The sequence below is a fragment of the Carlito syrichta genome, unplaced genomic scaffold (genome assembly GCF_000164805.1).
Source record: "Carlito syrichta isolate Samal-C Ts95f unplaced genomic scaffold, Tarsius_syrichta-2.0.1 Scaffold302327, whole genome shotgun sequence".
Taxonomy (NCBI): Eukaryota; Metazoa; Chordata; class Mammalia; order Primates; family Tarsiidae; genus Carlito; species Carlito syrichta.
The window spans coordinates 1,086,775-1,112,210 of record NW_007246423.1 but is presented as its reverse complement, the minus strand read 5'-3'; the positions used below and the strand labels follow the sequence as shown (position 1 = coordinate 1,112,210).

The 25,436-nt window shown below is 36.8% G+C and overlaps 1 protein-coding gene across 1 annotated transcript in view; it reads right to left on the bottom strand.

Annotated features, from left to right (window-relative positions):
- Window positions 1-2,488: 2,488 nt before the first annotated feature.
- Window positions 2,489-25,436, bottom strand: part of MRC1 (mannose receptor C-type 1) — a 102,191-nt gene continuing 79,243 nt past the window's right edge. Inside the window, exons 23-30 of the mRNA XM_008056341.2 lie at window positions 18,344-18,446; window positions 14,208-14,440; window positions 11,429-11,594; window positions 10,167-10,316; window positions 7,043-7,156; window positions 6,302-6,466; window positions 4,604-4,654; window positions 2,489-3,379 (exon numbers count right to left, since the gene is read on the bottom strand). Of these exons, the coding sequence (XP_008054532.1) occupies window positions 3,129-3,379; window positions 4,604-4,654; window positions 6,302-6,466; window positions 7,043-7,156; window positions 10,167-10,316; window positions 11,429-11,594; window positions 14,208-14,440; window positions 18,344-18,446 (1,233 nt within the window). The 3' untranslated portion in view covers window positions 2,489-3,128. The remainder of the gene's footprint in view (window positions 3,380-4,603; window positions 4,655-6,301; window positions 6,467-7,042; window positions 7,157-10,166; window positions 10,317-11,428; window positions 11,595-14,207; window positions 14,441-18,343; window positions 18,447-25,436) is intronic.

Here is a 25,436-nt window from a genome sequence, read left to right as displayed (position 1 = left end):
CCCCAAATTGTGCAGGTTGAAGCCCTAAACCACATTAATTCAGAATTGTGACTGTACATTGAGACATGGCCTTTAAAAAGGTGGTCGAATTAACATAAGGCAGTTAAGATGGGCCCTAACCCAATATGACTGTGTCCATTCTTATAAAAGATTAGAACACAGTGAGAGGGACACCAGGGGCCTATACCCAGAGAGAAAGTCGTGTGAGGAGGCAGCAAGAAGGTAACCGTTTGCAAGCCAGGAAGAGAGGCCTCAGAGGACCCCAACTCTGCTGCACCTTGACCTTAGACTTCCATCCTCCAGAACTGTGAGAAAATAAATTTGTTTAATCCAGTTTGTAGTATTTTGTTATGGTAGCCCCCAAAGCATCATTTTCAGGCTCCCAAGACCTGGCTCTCCCCTGCTGACGGCCATGACTACGTCTCTCACTGCTCCATTAATACCTTAAGCACATTCTACCGGTGTTTCTGCCATATGGTTATAAAACAATCTGTGTGTTCAGATGGCCACTAGACTGTACACTCTTTGTGGACATGTTCTGCCTATTTATATGTGAATTTACAAGGGCTAGCTCAATGCCTAGAATGTATATTAGATGCTCCAGAACTATTCAGTAAAATAACGGGTAAAGGTACATATGGATGCATGAGTGAATACTGAAAATGGATGCCTTAAGGGTTTCCCAGTCTCTACAGATATCCCTCTATTTTTAGAGTTAAGGCTCAGACCATTCACATTGTTTGAGTTCAACCAGGAAAAAGTCTCTTTAAGAATCTTTCACCTACTAAATCTTAATGAAAACGTAAAGCAAATACAAAGCCAGTGAGGAGAGCAACAGAATTTAAACATTTAATTTCCAGAGAGAACTTCTGGTTAGAAATAAAATCAGCCTGTTGCAGTAGCTCACATCTGTAATCCCAGCACTTAGGGAGGTTGAAGCGACAGAATTGCTTCAAACTGGGCAACATAATGAGACCATTTCTACAAAAAATTTTTTAAAATAGCTGGGTGTGGTGGTATGTATCTGTAGTCCCAGCTGCTCAGGAGGCAGAGGCAGGAGGATTTCCTGAGACCAGGAGGCCGAGGTTGTGAAAAACTGTGTTCATGTCCCTGCATTCTAACTTGGGCAACAGGTGAGACTCCAGTTCAAAAAATAAAATTAAAATAATAAAATAAAAATCTACAACAACCAAGAGCAGAAACAAACGAATAAAACAACACGAAAACTGTTCTCTGTTCTTCTCTACCTAATATCTCCCCCTGCCCCCCCCACACACAAAGTCCTTGATAGTTTAGTACTGTTCTTGGATAGGCATGCAGCTACACATGACTTATCTCTCCGATTATGTGTTTGGGTAGATAACGTAAGTGTGTGAAATACAATACTCAGCAACCCTGTCAAACACAGACTGTTTCCTGAAATGATAAGACATTTGAGTATAAGATATGTGGTGTTTGCAGTCCAAAATATTTTTCTATGAAAATGCAGCTCTGAATTATAAGAAAAAAGACTTGTGAAAAGAACCTGTAAACTCTGCTCACTGATATATTTCTCCTCATTCCATCTTTCTAATTCCTCTTGGATCTTGAAGGAACATATACATATATATGTGGAAAGGGGTTTTCTTAGTCTAATCCACCACACACTGCTTTGACACTGCAGCCATTGTTTCCACTGGAATTTCTTCAAATGGAGCATACTTTGTACCAAGAAAATGAAAAGCGATTTGTTTTCTATTACTTGAGGTATAGAAGGGAGTGGTTTATACTGTGCAATCTTTCCCACAATTGCCCACCTCTCATTTCCTGTTTATTTCTAAGTTGAGAAACATTGGAAAATCCATCCTAGCCCCAACCTATTATGCTGCTTCTTAATCTTTTCAATGATAGACCTTCTTGACAATCTAGCAATTTCTTTCCCAGAAAAAAAAGCACAAACACAAATAAATACAACATTCTGCATGCAATTTTGGGGGCCTTCATAGACTCCTTAATGCCATCCAAAGAGTCCTGTCCTGTGAACTCGGATAAAGAACTCTACCCCGGGGCAATCCCATAAGAAAGTAAAAGATGAGCTGGCAATGTGGTACCTCTATGAGGCTTGAAACCTACAAAATATTTCACAATGTACTGAAAACTTTATCTGAGGCAAAATTTTTAAGCGAAAAGGAATTTTAAGGGGGAGAAAAAGCTATTTAGATTTCCAATTTCCAATAGTGGTGCTCTTGATTGTTGAATTCGGAGTTTACATAGGGGAAAATCTAAGGAAATTGTGCAAGTCATTATTGTAAAAAACTCATTTTACATGCAGTGTTTTAGTAACATCCCTTTTCCAAATAGTTGAAGGTTTTAATTTAAAGAATTTCTCTACTGATAATGCCATTTATTTTAAGAGCAGTTAAAGTGTAAGTGGAATGGATACATAAATTTCCCTTAAAATCAAATTTATACTTGCTAAGATCACCAAAATACAAATCTATTAAAAATAGACCTTGTCTTTAATGTTTATTTCACATTATCTAAGTACATCCAGTTATGCAAATTTACATTTTATTTTCACATCCTTGTGTTCCTGATATACACATAACAGGACAAAAACACATTTGCAATATTCAACCTGTATAACCCTGCTTGTAGAAAACAAGATTCTCGGCTGCCTTATTCTTCTGAACATGTACAAATAAAATTCTAAAAATTGGCATGGAAATAAAATCTGGTGAGAGAGAAAACTGACTAAATTTTTATGGACTCGATTTTTCAAATGTCTTCTAATTGTTGAATTACATATCCTTGGGAGCTCTTTAAAACATTTCAAGAGGCTTCCTTGTTTCTAAAGTACATAATCTGTATGCTGTTGAAATTAGCTACCATCAATCATGCCTAAATGTTGGCATTAAAATATCCTATGATATTTTTAAAAGTGATAATCAACATTATTCTCCTTCTTTTGTGAAAATATCTTGCCAGGCTAGACAACAAGCAATTATTTCTTCAATTAGGCAAAGAGAAAGGACAGACCAGTACAACACAGTACTAATTTTAAAGGAAACAATGACATTGAAATAAAGAATTTAAACTTTTAGTTACAATTTTATAAAATTCAAATATCTCAGAATCACATTGTGATACTAGATGACCGCGTGTTCATTCTGTTCAATGTTGCCCATGAGATCGTTCATGTCACTAGCTCCTGGACTTGATCGACTGTTAAAATAGAGAGTGTTTTCAAAGGCGCCCTCTTGAGGTAGCTGCACACGTCTTTTCTTGTAAAAGAAATAGGCGGCAAGGCCAGTCCCAGCTAAAATCACGAGGACCACAATGACGACTACTCCTGCTGTGCTAGAAGGTGGTTTGGAAGGGTCCATCTTCCTTGAATCAGCTATAAATAAATAAAATCATTAGGGAAAATGTAGGGGGAGACAGAAGGTTGAACGCTATGAAGAAAATACAAATTTCCTTGTTGAAAAACTAATATGAATATTCTTTCACGTCTTTTAAAAGTTGGAAATCACTTTGGTTAAATTGATGCATAGATTTCATGTCTATTACTATGACTGTGATTATCATGAACCCCTTGGCCAATGATGATTTGCCCAAGCAAGAAGACAGATGGCATTTATAGCGTGACTTATCTGATCCATCTGAATATTCAGGACACCTTCTATAATGATGATCTCTAATAAACAGTTACGGGAAATGTGAAAAAAAATTCTTTCAAGTGATATTTGTCAAACAGAAATGCAAAGCATGAAAACCAGAGTTCATATGACCTGCAAGATTATTCAGAATGTTAAGATGATTATTCAGCTGCAAGAATATATCATCTGTCTATGTAGCATTGAAATAGTTAATCAACATTTTTAAAATACATTTGCCTTATTTCAAAATAATTTAAGGCTACTTACAAATACATTACAAAAAAGATAAATAAAATAGTAATGATGATGATAATTATGATGATAATGACAAGCAAATGAAAAATTAGAAAAAAATGGAAAATGAGAATATTGGGGATTTGAACTCATAATTAGCAAGCAAATAGCATCCATGGGGTCAATAAGAACATTACAGGTTAACAGAACTACTGGTTAATAAGAACATTACAGGCAAACTGTAAATCTCACTTTGAGATTTTCTTAGCAGTCCACAAAATGAGTGAAGTAGAATCAGTTACCTAAATCAAGTTGTTATAAAAATATAAACAAAAAACTTCATCAAGAACGAAAAAACCTAGAGATTCTTGAGAAAAAATTCTTCCACAGATTCTCTTTTGCTCTTCATAACAGAGCAAGAACTATCTTCAATAACTTCTTCTGGTAGAAACACCAACCTGACTACAAAGCCTGTTTTTGTAAAGAATCATTCAAGGTAGGTTGATATCGACAAAGGCTAGTTTAGCTCAAGCAATTCTACTGAGAGTGCAAGGTAGTCAGAGAGCATTATTATGGTTCTTAAAACAAATTGTCTGAATGTATTACTAATACAGAACTTGAAATTCTTTTTTTTTTTTTAAAGCAGGATTTATTGAGAGGACAGAAAAGCTCCCACAGTGGGAAGAGACCCGAAGAGGTTGCCCTGAAATTCTTACCTTTTGAATTCTTACCTTTATTATCTTGTGTTGTAGCCAACGTATGAGTAGGCTCGGCATCAACAACTGTAAAAAGAGAAAATAATTTAATATTTAACAGAGTACCATATGTTCTCACCTATCAGCAGACCTTGAACAATTATCATAATACTATAAAAAGGGATTGGCAGTAGTAGGAAACTGCCAGGGGAGGGAGGGGCACACCTCATCAACAAGGGTAACTGCATAATGAACATTTGTATGCCTAACCCTGAATCATACCCCACATCTTTAAAATAAGAATAAATAAAATTTAAAAAAAACTCAAGCTGGGCATGGTGGCTTAAGCCTGTAATCCCAGCACTTTGGGAGGCCAAGGCAAGAGGATTGCCTGAGTCCAGGAGTTCAAGACCAGCCTGGGCAACTTGGCAAGACCTCGTCTCTACAGTCATTAAAAAAATTATCCGGATGTAGTACTGTGTGCCTGTAGTTCCAGTTACTTGGAAGGCTGGGGCGGAAGGATCACCTGAGCCCAGCAGGTCGAGGCTGTGGTGGCTCTGAGAGTGACACTGCACTCCAGCCTGGACAACAGAATGAGACTTTGACTAAAAAAAAAAGCCCAAATAATTGCATATAGATAGTGAATATGATTTGGGTCAATAATACATAGAATCCTCCATATTTCACTTATGTGACATGATATAATATGATATGATAGAGACAGAGATAAAGGTACAAATACAGAAAGAAAAAAAATCTGTATCTTTATCATGTCTCTATCTACTTCCCTATCATCTGTCTATCTATCATCTCACTATCTACACCATAGCATGATCCTACAGCTGTAAGGAGAGTTTGAATATATGAAAAGATTTAACAATGCAATTCTCCAAGTTGCATTTGAGCCACTGATACCCTTAAAATCTACCCAATCTACCCAGACGTAAAGCATTCTAGGCTAGGGAACTTGAAATTGGCCCCACTGAAGCCTAAGGTGTTATAAGGTCTTTGAATAAAAAGTAAAATAGTACTCCAACATTGCACTGGAGGGTGTGGTACCTTAGAACAGAATTTAAAAAGACTAAAGATCTGCAGAATTCTAAAATGATAAAACTTCCTGGGGAGACAGGGTTAGTTTACCTAACTCATTCATTTAAATCTATGATCTAATCAATAATTTTATTTATTGGGAAGGATATTATGTGAGGTGGAATGGCAACAAAATATTATTAAAGTCCAGAGAGAGGTACACTGTGAGCATTTGACACTATTAATTCCCCAGTCCCTCTCCTTTCATGGTCTTGCACTCAGTCTCAGAAGGAGACTGAATTGGTCTGATATGACTCATTCCACAACCGAATCTGATTCCTCTCCAGAACCCTGGTCTCTTCTGGTTTGGGCTGATAATTGCTCTACCCACTTCTCATGCAGTAAGGCTTTGCCTACAACTTGGGCTTTCTCAACTGCTTGCAGTTTGGTGAATCCATATGCAGGGATATCTCACTACAGATGTATTGATAAACCCACATCGTTATGTCATCTAAGCAGACAGTGTATCTCACTCACTCAGAGCGGCAGGCAGCAGTGGATCACCATGGCAAAATGGATTTTTCATGGATAAGGGGAGAGAGCTCACAATGGCCCGGAAATCACATTATAATCCCACACCTGATCCCATTTGAAAGAAATAATGGCCATTGAATATATGCACCACATGACAAACTTCTTACTTACTTTTTGGTCTTTTACAAATATATCCTTTGTAGGAAGAACAATGAATGTTACTCCAAAACCCAGAAGATGCATGTAAAGCTACACAATCATTCCGTTCACCAGAGGGATCCCCTGTGTTCCAGTTGACAAAGGAGACTGGATTGTTATTTATCCAGAGCCATTTTCCTGGTTATCAAGTAAGACAAAGAAAAGCAGAAGCTAAAATGAACCGCTCTTATAATAAGTTCAGTTTATTTGTACAAAATTTCTAAGTACGTTATTTTTTACTAGAATCAATAGTCATTTATAATCAGACTTTGAATAGGTAAGACTATAATGACTAATTATTACAGGGAAGAAAACCAAGAAGAATATGTTGGTAATATAACTTTAGTTGAAAATTTATTTCTAATTAGTATAAATGTTTATGCTTATCTTTCCCTAGTTGTTTTTTTCTTGGCCAAAAAAAAGAAGAAGAAAAGAAAAGAAAAAGAAAAGAAAGAAAGGAAAAGAAAATGCTTTTTAAAACTTCTTGAACTAATTTAGTTCAGAAGATATGTTTTAATCAACAACTTTGATGACAGCACAATATGAAATTCACTTAAACTTTCAGTTCTTATCTCAAGTAAAAATATGAGTTTGAATTTTCAAAGTCTTCATGAATTAATCATTATTTAAGATACACTTTGTGGAAACGAAACCTTGTTTTACATACAATGTTTTGAAGTATTTGTGATTAAACAATTATTCTGCAAAAGTTACCTTCAACATTTTTGAACAATCCTATCCAAAAATTGGTTTTACTTTTAAGTGGCTCAACACGATATGACAGAAAACTGGATTCAGCAGTACTTTCAATGGAAACCAGAGAGGAACCTGCAAAGTATAAAAAGCAAACATGATGGGTGTACATATAAGTAGCTGACAATATTTTCATAACAGTGTTGATCTTAAGAGCTATAGAAATCACCCCAACATCTCCATTTAACAGGAAGAACTTCAAAGGATGGACGCTCATCTTCTCAGAATTTTAGTTTCTATTTTGAAAATGTAATTTTCAGCATCATCAGCACCATTTGAGTACAAGCATAGAAGTTCCTGCAGAATATTCAAAGATGTGTAGGATGTACAATATATCCTGAGAAAGGTATGGTTCAATGATCAATCATAGGAGTACAAAGGAATATCATAGGAGAGAAATTAAGTGCAATATGCAATAGACATGTCAAATATTCATTGTAGCCGTTAAAAAGGAGGATAGATGAAAGAGAATTTAAGTAAGTGAAGCATGAAATTTCAAGTAAAAGAGATAGAAAATAGTTTCAGGAGGAAGAAGCAGCAATAACAGGAAAGACAATGAGAGAGAGAAGTATAGAACTTCTTCAGGAACAAAGATGGCTTGGTTTGGCTGGAGTGTAGCACCAATTTGGTCAATGGGCAAAAAAAAGCTGTGGGTTAGGTCTCATTGCAGAAGGCAGGAAATCGGTATTTAGGGGCAATGTGATGAAAAAGAACAATTCGTTTTCTTTTTTTTCTTTTCAGGCAGCAGAATGATGCAATGTACTATAGGAGTATTAATTCAGCTGTTATGTATAAGACCATTCAAAGTAAGGAAAAGAAACTGGAAGGGCAGTTAGGTGACTATTGAAGTGGCAAGTTACATAAGATTAAGTGCCAATATTAGATATCATAGTAAAAATCTATAGTTTTTCAATAATAACTATTAAGTATTTCATGCCAAACATTTTTCTTTAAACTTTATAAACACCATCACATTACATTTTTACAATAGCCTCATTAAGTAGGTACTATTGTGACCTCATTTTACAGATAAGAAAACTAAAACACAAAGGATAGGTAATTTTCCAAGAGCTGAACACTAGTAGAGAGCAGAGTCAAGGTATGACCCAGGCTTTATGAATCCTGTGGGAATGCATTTAACTATATGCCTGAATCCCATATTACTGAATTCTGAATTATCCCCTTAATGATTGTTTCACAATATGATTACTTAATCCCTCACTGAATATATTTCATAGACATTAGTCATTTCAAAATATCTGTGACATATTTTGAGAATGAGAATCATTCATTTTATTTACTGGAGAAGATAATCACCTAAAATTGAAAACAAAGTTTCTACATATTCATTACAAAAGTTCCTTTAAAAAATTATTTAGCAACATAAACAAAAACTTTTTTTAATTATAAAAGTCCAAGCAAATATCAGGTGGCATCATCAGAAATGGCAGAATAAGTACAAAGAATAAATTATTTCCTCTATGAAAGCAATGAGAATGCTAGAAAATTTCTCAAAATGAACTTTTTCAAGATACTGAAAATTAACCAAAGACCTGCAACAATCCAAGAAGCATGTATACAAGATAAATGATTGAATCTTGGTAATAACAGCGAGCTTTATAGTGTTTTAAAGTGCATTAATCCCTTTGCCTTCTTTCTAGTTCTCTTTCTGCCTTAAAAACCAACAGCCCAACAGCCCCACAACCACAATGAAAAACAGCAGTCTAGAAAACAACAGAGAGGTTCGAATGGGGTTGGAGCTATTTCCAAGTTCCATTCTCAAAGAATTTCCTGATAGTTTCTTAGAAAACCCCACTTACAAAGTTTGTCTTTATTTGCCTTGATTCAGAATTCACTCAGTGCAAACAGACTTTCACCTGTAAGTGTTTGTCAAAAACTATCAGTGGTAATTGTCTAACATGATAACCACCTATGGCATAATAATAGTTGGGGTAAACAGTAAGCCAACCAAAAACTTAAGGAGATATTCCAAAGGGACTTTAAAGAGCACTGACATATTCCTGGGAATCTAGAAGGCCACAAGCGTGCATTGGGTATGCAGATGTCCATTGCTGTGGGCATGGATAAGAAAGAAAATCCTAAGCTCTCACCTTTGGCTGACCTTGAGGCTCTGCACAAGCAGGAAGTGAAGGCTAAGGCAGAGTTTTAAACTGCCTGGACAAGCATTGAAGGCACATATAGATCGACACACAGACAGAACCCCTCAGCAAAACCTGGAGACTCATTAGTACTAGGCACTTAAAAAAAATCTGGGCCTACAACATTTAGAAGATCTTTGCCTATATACATAACAATCATATTGCCAAAAGATAAAGAGAGAGTCTTAAAATCAGCAAGAGAGAAGTGACTCATCATATGCTGGCACCTTAACGTTATTTCACATCAGAAACCATGGGGCCAGAAAGCAGTGAGACGACATATTCAAAAAGATGAAAGAAAATGGCTATCGAGCAGGAATTTTCTATTTAACAAAGCTATCCTACAAAAATGAAAAGAAAATTAATTTTTTTTAAATTGTCACTACAAGAAATACTAAAGAGAATACTTATGGCTGAAATGAAAGGACATTTAAAAGTAACTCATAAAGAAATAAAGAGTATCAGTAAAGATAACTACATAGATAAATATCAAAAGCAATATAATGTCTTTTTTGGTTATAACTCTTTTTTATCTCTTCTGATTTAAAGGCAACTGCATAGAACAATAATTATAAATCCAAGTGACTTTGAAATGCCCCCTAAAAAATTAACTTTATTTGGCATTTTTTACTTCAAGGGGAAAATCATTTATCTTTGTCATGCTTATTTGAGTCTTATTTTGTTTTTCTTCACAAATACAAAAACCAGATATAAACATTTTCATATTAATGGCAAAACAAAATGGTTCCTAGACACTTGTAAAACCTGAGCTTCACAGTGATAAAAGGTGAGTACAACATTCTGGATAGCTGAGAATGAGAAGCCTAACAACTTAGAGTATTAGCACAGAAAGATAATGTTATCAGTGTCATAGGACACCAGAATAGATGATTATGGGATTTTCTTTCACGAAATGTGGCACTTACCCATTCGAAGACATTCCAGAGAAGCTTGGCCCCAGTTCCTTGTATATGAGGACTCAATATAGTAACAGTGACCGTGGAAAGGAATCCACGCAGTGTGCTCTGACTCTGGGCATCTGCCGGGCAGTTGCGGAGGTTCAGTGGCAGGGATTTCTGTTAATAAAAAGACATTTCAATAAAGCAAAACCTGAAGTTTCTTTAGTATGTAGAATAATACTTTAGCAGCTAAGGCAAATGTTATCACCTAATATTTTTTTTAAAATGTCAGCTTCCAATGGTTATCATTTGAATCCTATTTTTATTATTGAGTTTTGTTTTACTTTACCATTTTTTTCATTCCAACTATATTTCAATAGACTGCATTATGGTATAGTGGAAATTAATTACACTCATAGTTAAGGCTATAGTTCTATAGATACCTACAAAAATAAGTTTTAAAAGTCACCTCAAAATAATTTGTAAAGAGATTTCCCTTTCAAGCTACTCTTTTCTGGGATCCCAATCCTTATAACCCCTTCTTAGTTTTTTTTTTTTTTTTTTTTTTTTTGGAGTTGGAGTCTCACTCTGTTGTCCAGGCTGGAGTGTAGTGACACGCTCATGGCCACCACAGACATGACCTGCTGGGCTCAGGTGATCCTTCCACCTCAGCCTTCCAAGTAGCCAGAACTATAGGTACGTGCCACCACATCTGGCTAATTTTTAAATGTATTGTAGAGATGAAATCTTGCCAAGTTGCCCAGGCTGGTCTCAAACCCATGGGCTTAGGCAATCCTCTCACCTCAGCCTCCCAAAGTGCTGGGATTATAGGTGTAACCCCAGTCCCTTCTTAGTATTAATGGCACCTGTGATATAACTGAATGCTATAATTACAATTCTAGAACTATGTCAGTAATATCACTGATGCTGATGAATCTATACACATTCTGATAAAATCCCTTTGATGAAGATGTGTTGGAGACATCAAAAGTAAGCGTAATGTCCTGAAGAATCTGTCATCATCGATTTAGAGGACAAAATCAGTAATAAGTATTCAGAGGTTTATTAAGAAGCAAATAAACTCTGGAAGTGAAGAAATTTTCTATCTCCTTTATTTGATGTATGTATACTGGTTTATAGCCACGACAGTCTTTTGTTAGGTAAAGAAATATGTTTATCTTTTTCTTAGCTAACCAAGACACACTACTGTTTAACGATATCAACAGTGGTGTGTAGTAGCTTATCCAGAAAATTTCAGATTCCCTGGTTGTTTTTATATATTTGATTACCATGTGATCTTTTGCAGAGAAAATAAAAACTTTCATTGCAAGGTGCTGTCTTCCAGAAGCCGTCAAGATCCAGATAAACACATGCTGATTTCAGTTTGGGTTCATCAGCAGCCCAGTTAGTGAACCTCACCCTCCATTTATCTGTCCAAGTGTATTCATTATTAGTCTGCAAGAAAAAAGCAAGCATTAACATGGGACCTCGCCTCCTTTAGAAGATACCAGAAGAACCAAATGAAGAATAACGAGTATATTTAAGACTGCAATTTGACGCAGAATCTTGAACATTTGAGAAGAAAAAAGAATGCTATAAATCATTTCTATGGACTCAACTTCACTAAATGCAGCCTTTTTTGAAAATGATTATTTCTTGGACATTCCCAGGAGCACATGCTGGGAAGCTGGACACTGACTAAAGTACGCTATGTCTTATTTCATGAAACTCTCTTTTTTTGCAGGTATTCAGGATAAAACGGAAGTTGTGTCTTCATAATAAATAGATATTTCTTATAATAGTATTGAAGTTATAATAAAAACTAAGTAATTTTCATTAAATTCATGGACCCCTGAGAGAAGCACTAATCTTTTCTGATCTTCTCATTGTTCTGCTGTAGAAACAGCACTAATGATAAATGACTTAGCTAAGGGCATGAGCGTAGTTAACAGAGGAGCTTTGATTCCTTGATGTTCAGTTAAGTGGTCTTCCAACTATACAAATCATGATGTCATATTTTTTGAACAGCTCATGTTTCTATTCCATTTGCACATTTAATTCCTTATTAAATTTAGTCAAATAAATTTATGGTCACACACAAACCAACTGATAACATCAAATATATTATTTATCAATAATATTCTTTTAACAATCTAAAATTGATTTGATAGGTAATGTTTAAGAACAGATGACAAATAACATGAATCAGAGATAAATGAATTTTTTAAAGATTCAATTATCCCCCTTTTAATGGCATTGCTTAATTTACCAAGCCAATGACCAGAAATCCAATGACAAAAATCAGAAGCATATGTTATCTCAAGTTAGAATTTTATAGCATTCTATGTTTAATCAAATAATGCTTGCATAACTCCATTTGACTAAATTTAATAAGGAATTAAATGTGCAAACAGAACAGAAACATTAGCTGTTTAAAAAATATGACATCATGATAGTTAGAAGACCACCTCCCTGAACATCAAGGAATCAAAACTTCATCATTAACTCCCTAGTCATAAGAAAGATAATAATACCACTTTATTAATATATATATATATATATATATATATATAGGTATAGTGAAAAACTATTTAAGCTTTCTAAAAATAAAAACCTATTTTAAACTCATAAGAGAATTGTGAACATGTCTGTGAGAAGAAAATGAATGACTTATCAAGCAACTTAATTATTAAAAAGACTTATCAAGCAATTTAATTATTAAAAACATAGTCAACAGAGACATACAAATGTGTTGCCTAAACTTAATTCCAGAAATCATTATGGAACTACTTACTTTTAAATTACACTTCCCTTCTCAGGAAATACTCATTGCTTAAGATGCAAATTTCTATCTCTGTATCATGACATTGGACGTTCTGTAAAATCTGATACTGATCTACTTTTCAGATTTTCCCCCTTTATCTTTTTCTCTTTTCTTGATACTTTGCCTTATGTTCTACCACCCTAGACTACATCTACAAAGTCTGACTTTAAAAAACATTCTTTCTTGGTCCTCCTCCTTGGCCCAACTGCTCCCTTTTCTCTCCTCCCATGACATTTTGTATATATCTCTCTTTGACACTTCTTATGTTATCTCTTAATTACAAACTGCCATATCTAACTCTCCTTTCTCTCCCTCTCTCCCTCCCTTTTCCTTCCCAGACGGGGTTTCACTGAAGTGCAGTAGCATGATCATAGCTCATTGCAGCCTTGAACTCCTGGCTCAAGGGATCCTCCCATCTCCGTCTTGGAGTAGCTGGTTTCACAGGAGCATGCCACCATGTGTGGTTAATTTTTAAAATTTTACAGATGACGTTTTGTTATGTGGCCCAGGCTGGTAACGAACTCCTGTACTTAAGCAATCGTCCTGCTTTGTCCTCTCAAAGCACTGGGTAACATATCTATTTCTTCTACTAGGAAGTTTGCTGTTGATTAGCTAGATGGTTGGTCGAGGGAGGACAGATGGATGACTAGGCATGAGAGAAGACTCATTTTAAGAAGATTTTGGCAACTCTATCACCGCTTTTAGTTTTGTGCCTCAATACCTCAACCCAGGCCATTTCCCTCCAACCTTTCTTTCTCTGTTATAAAATATAGGGAATTGACTTCAATGAAATATTTCTCACATATGAATGAAAGTTTCACAACCTCAGGACCTATGACAACACTAGACTGGCCAAAATAGGAAGTATCTCCTATCCATTACCTGTAACTATGTCCCCAACCTGCTTTCTTAATTCCTATGGTATAATTATAATCATGGCACAGGAGAGAAAAAAGTGAATAAATAAAACTCTTGAGATTCAGAATATATTTGTAATAATCAAAAGCAACAGGAGAGTTAATATCAGTTAGATAAGTCTTAGTTTGATCTCCGACACATATCACCAGCTTGCCAGGTCCTTGAGGGCACTGGATTCTTAAAAGATTGAGTCTTGCTCAATGTTAGTACCATTCTCATTGTTCAGCACAGCTTCTTACAGAGTGTTCACCAGAATGAACAGAAACAATCTTATCCAACCATAATTTATCCATCACATCAAGTTACACATGTTCCCAGCATCTTACCAAGTTACTGTTCAGGGCGATCCACACACGTTCATTAAGTGGCTGCATTTGCATCCATGCAAATGCATTACTATAGATATCCAGAATGCTAGCAATAAGGGAATTGTAAAGCTTGCAATATTTCTCTGCTTCATGCCATTGTAATTTTAATTTTATGAGTGAATAGTTGCTTTTACCATATTTAATAAAGCCATCTGTTGGGACTGTTGTTGGAGGATTAGGCGAGGAAGGGTCTGGAATAAAAAGATTACTTTCATTAGCATATTCAATAAACAGTAATTGAGCACCATCGGAACATGACTACCATATCTCATCCATCACAAAAATAATCAGAATAGCATAAGCCCAAACATTCAGCTGTTAAAAATATGTTCATGAGTCATTTTCATAGCTCATGGCCAGGTTTCATCCTCTGGCTATTATTTGCTGACCAAGAAAAACAGAGCTTTATTTTTTAATCAGTATGTCTGATTAAATTAAATAATTTCCAAGCTGTATTTAGAATATGAAGGCAGATATATGATCAAGTTTCTAAACTAAAAACAAAAAGTTACAAATTCAGTACCTAGATGAAAGAAATGTCATAGTTTAATCCTACAAATGAAAGAACATCAGTCAATCATTGTGCCATTGATAATCTTTATTTTCCCATCCTGGCTAAATGTCAAGGTCAGGAACAGTCCTCCTTCACCACTCCCGTTTGTTCAACTTCATCCCTAAGTTGTGTCTATTTGACTCTACCTGTGAGTCATACACCTTCAGAAAGCTGGTTTAGGGCTCTGGAACGAAGCCATACACTAGTCCCTGGCTTGTTTAACCTTGATCTCAAGGTCAAGCTTTACTCTTGATGATTTCCTGTGTCCTTCACCTTGCCAGATCCTTGAAGGCACTGGGGCCTTGAAAGATTGGATCTTATTCATGCTCATGGTGAATCCCCCCATATCTTATGAAAACCAACCCAGGTGTTGGATCCCCTATAAGCCAGAGTCACTTCAGCTTTCTGATCATTCTTCTTCAGCTCTCAACATGGGTTTCCCACCACTACATTGTTGCCCACCTGTACTTTGGGCCACTTCAGTGTCAGGACTCCCAAAAGGCCTAGTTTCTGCATGCCTTACCTGATGAGCTAGGGCAGAAGTCAGCAAATAACAGCCAGAGGATGAAACCTGGCCATGAGTTATAAAGGCTTTTAAGTGTGGTAAGAGGTAATGGTGGTTGCAGGGGGAATCAAAGAAGAATTATATTTCAGGACATTTAAACATCAGATGAAATTTAAATTTGTGTCCACAAATAAAGTTTTATTGGAACACAGCCACATTCAACTGTTCAGGTATTGCCTATGACCTCCGACGACCACAGCAGAGTTGAGAATTTACAACAGAGAACAGATAGTCCCCAAAGCCTAAAATATTTGCCATCTCACTCTTTATCTTGGCATAGGAATCTACATATTTTTTGCTACCAGTTTTTGCCTTGGCCAATTATCCGGTGTGTTCCACTTTATACCAACTTAACCCACCATCTGCCTTGTTCTACACTACGTAAGTGTCATACTTTGATCATGCCTGCTATTCAACGATTTCATTTCATTTCCTCTTTTTTTTGCTGTTGCTGTCATCTTGTGTTGACATAATATCATCAAACCAAGAAACCCTAGCCAGGACCCTAAAAATGTTACAGCCTGTCTGGAACTGAACAACCTTACATTGTTCCAAGGTGGAAAGATCTGGACTTGCTGTAATACAGTTGGAAAACTTACAGGTCATTGAGAGTGACAAATGAGGTTTGAGGTAAAGATAAGCAAAACAAACAAACAAAGCAGCAGTTTTATGGGAAACTATATGTAACTAGAAATTCAGTTCCTCTGTCCAATTTGCTTATTTTTAAAAAACATTTATAGAAGAAATTATAAGGGGGAAAACTGAAATATTGAGCGATTAAGTTTAGGTGGTTGGATCACAGGTAGTTTTTCAATTTTTTCTCTTCTTTGTGTGTTTCTGTATTTTCTACAATTTTAACAAAAAACGTGTTAACATGCTACCTATTCTTTAAAATAGTGTTTATTTAAATGGACATGGGTAGACAGACAGACAGATAATGTGTGCATTTGTAGAGGTTTTGAAAAACACAGCAAACTACAATGAAGGGACTAAAGTTGCCTTTAATTCCATTCTCCAAAGACAACTATTATACCTATTTTGATGCACTTCCATAGTCTTTTTTACTCTTGCTTTTGAAGGGGATTAATAGTTTTTTAAAAAAATAATTTACAGTTTATAAAATTTTACATGCTACCCTTTTTCACTTTAACCCTGCAAACCTTTCCTTAAGCCATTCAAAATTTGCAAACTATTGCTATCTGGCAAATATTCTATCACTTGTGTTTATATGAAGAAGAAAAGGCAGATTCTAAATATGCTTGTGAATTGTCATTCACTTCTAGAAGGAACATCCCCCCGCTTTACCCAAAGGACAGAGGCATCGATGGTGTGCTTTGGTATTACTGGTGGTCTAGGGTACTGGTGCTGTAGGGTATAGTATGAAGAGAAAAATGGCATAACCTGGGATGCCTTTTCAATGAAGAAAAGGTTAGAATTTCTGCAGCACTTGTCCATCATCTGAAAATATCCTATATGATTTTTCAGACATTATCGTGAGTTGACACTAGTTCCCTGATGCCCCAAAAAGTATAGAAAAAGCTGATGGGTCTGGGAGAACAAGTACCTTCTGACTTATACTCAACCTCTAAGAGTTGAACTCAGGACACAGTTATCCTCTCCACCCTCAACCCTCATCTCTGACCTATTTTTAAATTTCTGTCCCTTTTGTGTAGCTAGATGTTTTTATTCTAGTTGCATTAGAAACCAAAATTTGTATAGCCATAATCTTGATTCACAGTAAATATTTATATGCTCTGTGTCACTTTCATTTAATCATATCCAGGCTTCTTAAGATGAGGAAAAAAAAAAGCCAACTCAGATCAGAAACCTGCATTTTTGAAAGCATAAAACATAGAATATATAATGAGGCATATATGATGTTTTGTGCCAATGGTTCTCAAATTATAGGAGTTGAACAAAGATATGTTTACTCTGACATTTAAAAAAGGCACGCAGGACTGGATGCGGTGGCTCACGCCTGTAATCCCAGCACTTTGGAAGGCCAAGGCAGGAGAACGGCTTGAGCCCAGGAGTTCAAGACCAGCCTAGGCAACGTAGCAAGATCTCATCTCTACAAAAAAATTTTTTTAAAAATTAGGCCAGGTACAGTGGCAGTGGCTCAAGCCTATAATCCAGCACTTTGAGAGGCCAAGGAGAAAGGATTGCCTGAGCCCACAGGTTCAAGACCAGCCTGAGACTTCATCTCTACAATAAATAAAAAAATTAGCTGGATATGATAGCATGTACCTGTAGTTCTGGCTACTTGGAAGGTTGAGGTAGAAGGATCGCCTGAGCCCAGTAGGTCAATGCTGGGGTGGCCAGCTGTGAGCGTGCATTCCGGCCTGGATAACAGAGTGAGACTCCAACTCAAAAAAAAAAAAAATTAACCTGGCACAGTGATATGTGTCTGTAGATCCAGCTACTCTGGAGTCTGAAGTGAGAGGATCACTTGAGCCCAGGAGTTTGAAGCTGTGGTGAGCTATGATCATGCCATGGCACTCCAGTAGGTGACAGAGTGAGACCTGACTCAAAAATAAATACATACATACATAATTGCACAAATTAAATAAAATAGCATAAAATAAAATAGGCACCGACAGACAAGTATCCTAGCTGTCTAACAAAATTAGGGAAAGTTTCAACTTCAAGTTTACTCTGCACAAAACTTTCCAGTAATGATGAGAGAGCAGATTCATGAATTACGTGTAGAAAATATCACCTTTTCTATCTGTCACAGGCTTTCATGGATTAAAGCAAGAATCCAACAAATATGTTGCTGTGCCAGGAAAAATTGATCATATATATATATATATATATATATATATTTTTTTTTTTTTTTTTAGAAAACAGGATTTATTGAGAGGACAGAAAAGCCCCCACAGTGGGAGGGGACCTGAAGGGGTTGCCTGATCATATTTTTTAAAGTGTATTTAAGACCCCAGTTCTTGTAGAAAGGCAAGGTCTGGTGGAACTTACCAGAAGGCATCTGGCATATGTAGCCTCGCTTGCTGTCACAGATGTCGTCCATCCATTTTCCTGCTTCATTTGATTTGCCTCCAATAATAACAACACAATCAGCCTGGATATTTATGGAGAAAAAATAAGAAAACAAGTCGAGTCAATGATTATTTAAATCAATTTGTGAACACACCCAAAACTCATTATTTTAATTTCCCAATTTTAGGATCATCCTAACTTACAGTATGTTCAGTCATCATGACTTTCTCCCCATCCCTCCCCACATTCCATGCCGGTCCCCTACATTTGAAATCTTGCTATCTGAATTGAAAACCAGACAGAATTAGATAAATGATGGAGATAGGCCTGAGAAACTCTGCTATCAGAAATTTTATGAATTGCTATCAGAACTTAGAAGCCAAAGGATCTACAAGAATATGGTAACCTCTTTATATAAATTCTCACAGTCCAAACCCAGAAGTAGGTGTCCTATTCTGAAAGGGAAATGAACACAACCTATATTTCTCTTTTTTTTTTGAGTTGGAGTCTCACTCTGTCGCCCAGACTGGAGTGCAGTGGCCGCTCCCGGCCACCGCAACCTCCACCTACTGGGCTCCGGCGATCCTTCCGCCTCAGCCTTCCCAGTAGCCAGAATTACAGGCATGCACTACCACGCCCGGCTGATTTTTTGATTTATTGTAGAGATGAGGTCTCGCTGCCCAGGCGGGTCTCGAACCCGCGGGCTCAGGCAATCCACTCACCTCAGCCTCCCAAAGGCGCAGGATTACAGGCTGAGCCACCGAGCCCGGCCCTATATTTCTCACTGCCAATTTAACTTATAAAATTTTTACTACAGATTTAGAACACATTGTTAGTATAGCTAGGAAGTTTCACGTCTTACAGTCTTACAGGGGAGTATGCCAGGGCTGGAAAAATACTGTATTTGTTTGGTTGTGAATGTGTTTGCAATTCCAATTGTCTATAGGAGAGTTTACCAGCCAAAAGTGAACCCAGAAAGTCATGAAACCTGCACTTGTCAGAGTGTTCAGCCAGTGTCAGATGAAGATTTTGACTATAGCATGTGTTGGGCTTTTTACACCCATCAGTTATAATAATTACAGTGTACATTCAAAATGTCTGACACTGTTCTATATATTCCTCATGTATTACCTTCATTTAAACTCACCCATCCTAGGAGGTAGGTGCTATGATCATGCCCATTTCATAGAAGAGAAAACTGAAGCATAGGGAAGTGAGACAACTCGTCCAAGGTCACAGAGGCAATTAATGAAAGAGCTGGGATTCAAAATCCAGTCATTCTGACTCTAAGCCTACATCCTACCCGTCAAGCTCTATAGCACTGCTTCTCAGTGAGTGAGGAATGCAAGGTGTTGCTGATTAAGAGTAACAAAGGAAGGGAAGATTGAGCATTGTCTTGAATGGAGGGAAGGCCTGGAACTTCTTTACCAGCCATAACAAAGAGTTAGGCCAACAAGCTAAGGGTGCAGAGCAGAAAGATGGAAAGAACCTCCATCCTAGATAATATGGTGAAATCATTTTCCACCAACTTTAAGACAAACATTTCTCACACATTCACATTTCTAAAATAAGAGACGTCAGAATTTAATTGGCAGCTATTCTTTCTCAGTGGCACACACAATCATGGTGAATTTTTCAATCCATGGTGTCTTAGATGCAAGCAAATGTTGTAATGAGTCTTTAAGATGCTGGACTTTTTGTCATGGAGATAACGCATTTTCCTTACTGTTTTAAGTGGCTGAGCTGTGTTTTTCATTTACTAGGGCTTCAAATGTCAGTCTAGGTTCACACTTGCCCTTCCACAGACCTGAGCCGCTGCTGCCGCCGCCAAACCACATGGAAGTGGTTAGGGGAATGGATACAGCAGTTAGCTCCTGGGAATTTCCTGCAGGTACAAGGCCATGGACTACCTCATCAGTTACACTTGGCCCAAGTGTCAGGAAGTTGGTTTTTGACCATTTAAGTTTCACCTCAATCTTCCTTCCATTTTCCCTTCCCTTCGAAACTTAAGTATATGAAAAATGAATGCTTGAAATATATTTACTGTCTGTCTCTCGCTGTGTGTGTCTCTGTCTCTCTCTCTCGCTTTCTTTTTCACGCACGCACGCACACATCTTCTCATACTCCATCAGGCATTCATTCATTCTCTTTGGTACATTAACTCTTTTTTCCAAGAACGCTGATCCATTCTTGCTTTGTCTCCCTCATGTGCATTTAACCTAAAATGTTACCCTTCCTTTTTCAATGGGTAAAAGCCAGTGCTGCATGTGTGAAGGACTTCCTCTACGCTTTGTTTTCATAGGTGAAATTATTACTCTAGCAGAAGTCATCAAACTATGGTCTTAGGCCTAATGCAATCTACCACCTGTTTCTGTAAAAAAAAAAAAAAGGTTTAGTTGAAACGCAGCCACGCTCATTTGTTGACAAATTGTCTATGTCTGCTTTCATGTTACAATAGCTGAGTAGTTGCAACAGAGATCTTGTGGTTCTCAACAACTAGGTTTTTCCTTTACAGAAAATGTCAGCCAACCCCTGCAATTCACCACTATCCAAACATTTTGCTTTTCACTGCTTCCTCTTTACAACTCAATCTTTTCCCCAGATCCTTCTTTCCTTTAAGTACTATCTCAATCAATCTCAGTAGTGATTTCCTCAAAGGTCATTCCTTCTTCTCTAACCCTACTGTCCTGTTGGAGTGGAGGAACACATGTTCCATGCCCCTTTCAAGATAGTCTGTCATCTGATTTGCAATGCAGTAGTTTGCTCATTTAAAGTAAGAGGATGGGGCTGAGGAGAGACTGCTGTAGACAACCAGAAATAAAGACAGGAGATGTGGTCAAATCGTTTTGCTTTTTGCTGAAGCCCCAAAATTTCACTGTGTTTGCTTTTGTAGTTATCTTCTATTTGTGGTGAACATGCCAATTTCCCACTTTCTCCTAACATGAAGTTTCCTTTTAAAAGAAATGTAAACACAAAGGGAGTCAATTTTTTTTAAATGTTGAGGATTTTTCAGTTTCCAGTCTGACATGTAAGAAATTTGAAAGTTGTCACTTCTATCCACAACACAAGAAAAGAGTTGAAGAAAACTGAAAATCGATTACTCTTTTTAAATGCATCAGAAAATGGAAGTCACAAAACAAACAGCCATCTCCAAACTGGAGAATCAGACGGGGGGGGGGTAAGGGTGGTGTAGGGACATACAACTGCCCAAAGCAGAAGCCTAGGAGCAGAAAATTCCATGGGAACCAGTACTGAGGTAGGAAAAACTAAATTGTGAAGTTACAATTTGCTGGAGGCTTGGTGTGAACGAATTTGAGTATCAAAAACTCTGAAGGGAGAGGCAGTCTTTGGGAATCTCCACATTTTTGTGAGTTTAATCTACCGGGTTCTCACAGTGAAGACTAGAGAAAAATCACCTCTTGCTTCCAACAGGAGACACGGAAAAAGAACCATTTCGAAATATACCAGAGCATTTTGTCCATTATAAGACCTGTCTTCAAGAGCAACTATTTTATCAACTTCTACCCAACTAGGATTTTAACAACCTAGGAGAAGAGAAATGCCCAACTCCAGCCCACTCTAGCCTTAGTCTCATCTAAGAGAGAAAATAAATAAAACGAAACTGAGAAACACATGTGAAGGTCACAGCCCCAACTCCCTAAAAGACTGAGCCCTAATCCTAGTATTATAGAGCGTTTCCCCTCCCCGACACCTTACCACCATAACAGTAGGGTTTCTGTAAAATAACGGGGAATAAAACTGAAGAATTGTCCCTCTACAAACTATTTTAAAAGACTTTAGAGAAACCCAAACACAACAGGAGAGACAAAAACAAGGACACTAAAGGAAATTTTAGCCTCTGACATCTACAGTGATAGTAAACAGTAGACACGAGCTAACCCTTAGCCAGAAAAACATAAACCTCACACTAAAAGTCTCTTTATCCTCAAGTTCCCTTTATCCAATATATCATGTCCAACTTGAAGCATAAAAATACAAAACATACTAAAAGGTCAAAAACACAATTTTAAAAGAAGAGCAAGCAGAATAACCAGACTCAGATATGGCAGAGATGGTGGAATTAACAGATTGAAAATGTAAAAAACTATCAATAATATGCTAAGGACCCTAATGTAAAAAACGGACCAACTCTCAAGAACAGGTAGGTAATGTAAGCAGAGAGACAAAAATGCTAAGAAGAGATTAAAAGGCTAGAAATTAATAACACTGTATCAGAAATGAAGAATATCTTTGATGGATTCATCATTAAACTGTGGACCTGGGCAAGGAAACAAGTGAGAATGGAACAGAAGAAATATTTGAAGCAATAACAACTTAGAATTTTCTAAAATTAATGAAGGACACTAAACCAGAGATCCAGAAAACTCAGAGACCATCAAATAAGATAAATACTAAAAAACTACATCTAAGTATATCATACTCAAACTGCAGGAAATCAAAGATGACAATATCTTGAGAGAAGTCAGAGGAAAAAAACAAGAATAGTAAGAAGCAAGAATAGTAGTTACATTGCAATTCTTTTCAGAAGCCATGCAAAGCAAGAAGATAGGAGAGTGAAATATTTAAAGTGTTGAAAGAAAAAAACCCACCAACCTAGAATTCTGTATCCAGTGAAATTACCCTTCAAAACTGAACTGGAAACAGAGACTTTCTCAGACAAACAAGATGAACAACACAAACTGAGAGAATGTGTTACCAGGACACCTGGCTTGAAAGACATGTTAAAAGAAAAAAAGAAGAAATAAACAAACAAAAAATACGTCTTAAATTTTTATTATCCTTAATTGATCTAAAAGATCAAGATTGTTCAAAATAAGAATAGCAACAAGGTATTTGGTGATAATAATTTATGGATAGGTGAAATGAATGACAGCAATGTTATTAGGGACAGATGTTACTAGAGAATATTATCAGGAAAAACTTAGGAATGCTTTCTTATAAGGTTCTTGAACTAGCTGGGAAGTGTTATAGTGTTATTTGAAAAATGTAAATGTATACTGCAAACTCAAGAGAAACTACTAAAGCAAGTTTTTTGAAAAGTATAATTTGTATGCTGAGAAGAGAAAAAAATAAAATTATGAAAAATAATCATGTAAAACCAGAGGAGGCAAGAAAAAAAGTAAAACAAAAAACAAAAACCAGAAAATAATAACAAACATGATCTATATTAATCCAACTATTTCATAATAATTTTAAATGCTAATGGTCTAACTACACCAACTAAAAGACAAAGATTCATATATTAGTACAAGAAACTCACTTTAAATATAAAGACATACAGATTAAAAGTAAAGAGATAAAGATATACCATGCTAACACTAATCAAAAGAAAGTTGAACTAACTATATTAATTTCAGACAGAGAAGACTGCAAAGCAAGTAAAGTTATCCGTGATAAAGAGGGGAATAACATAAGGATACAGGGGACAGTTCTCCAAGAAGACATAACAATCCACAATGTGTATGGGCCTAACAACAGAGCAACAAAATATATAAGGTAAAAACTAACAACTGTAAAGAGAAATAAATGAATCTACAATTAGGATTGGAGACTTCAACACCCCTCTATTGAAAATGGACAGATACAGCAGGCAGAAAAATCAGTAAGAACAGTTTGCTGAACACATCATCAATTAACTGAATGTCACCGTCAGCTATAAACTACTTCATATGACAGCAGCATATTATACATTCTTCTCAAGCTCACTTGATACACTCGCCAAGACAGACTACATTCTGAGCCACAGAACACGCTTTAACAAATTTAAAAGATGAATTGTACCCCACATCCTTAAAATAAACATTTTTTAAAAGCTCAAAGTGAAAAAAATTAAAAGAATAGAAACCACACAAACTAATCTCTAAAACCATAATATACTTAAACTAGAAATCAGTAACTGCTGGAAAATCCCAAAATACTTAAAAATTAAAGAAAATTTTAAGTCATGAAGACATTGATAGTCATACACAAATACAGCTGAAAGTAAGGTAACTGCCGTTTGTCTGAATAAATAAAGTGACTGAAAGAAGTGTCACTGTGAAGTGACCACAGCTTTGACCTACCCCTAGTCACAGCTAATCCCAATCTATACTCCTGCTCCAGTCATCTTGTCAACCTCCTTGTTCCCTGGAGCCTCAACTATCAAACACCCTCAACCCTACATTTCAAAGGTTCTCTACTCATCCTCATTTCCCTACTTTTTTTTAGCTACTTTTATCCTCCGTCTTGCTTCCAATTCTCTGCTCTACTCCAGAAAACCTTTTTGTGTGTGTGTGCTGGAGTCTCACTCTGTCACTCAGACTGGAGTGCAGTGGCTGCTCCCAGCCCCTGTAGCCTCGACCTGCTGGACTCTGGCGATCCTTCCGCCAGCCTTCCAAGTAGCTGGAACTACAGGCACACGCTACCACGCCCTGCTAATTTTTGACTTAAGACAGAGATGAGGTATTGCCAAGTTGCCCAGGTGGGTCTCGAACCCATGGGCTCAGGCAATCCACTCACTTCGGCCTCCCAAAGCACTGGGATTACAGGCTGAGCCACCGAGTCCAACTAGAAAACCTTTTAGAAAACAAGCATCATTCTACCACAAAACGCATATAAAAAGTTCTGTCTCATTCTCTTTAGCTGTATCCAATCTTCTTTATTTTTCAAGTCCTGAACTTGTAACAAAATACTATGTGTGTTTTGATTCCATTTTTGTGAAATATAAACTTTAGATGTTTAGACATACTGCAAAAAATCTGGGAGTAACTTCAACAAAAAATGAAGTGTTTTTGTTTGTTGGTTTGTTTTATTGTTTCTGCTTTTCTTTTTTCTTTTTCTTTTTCTTTTTTGAGTTGGAGTCTCTGTCACCCAGGCTGGAGTACAGTGACACTCTCATGGCCACTGCAGCCTTGACCTACTGGGTTCAGGTGATCCTCCCACCTCAGCCTTCCAAGTAGCTGGAATTACAGGCGCATGCTACTACGCCCAACTTTTGACTTATTGTAGAGACAAGGTCTCACCAAGTTGCCCAGGCTGGTCTCGAACCCCCGGGCTCAGACAATCCACTCGC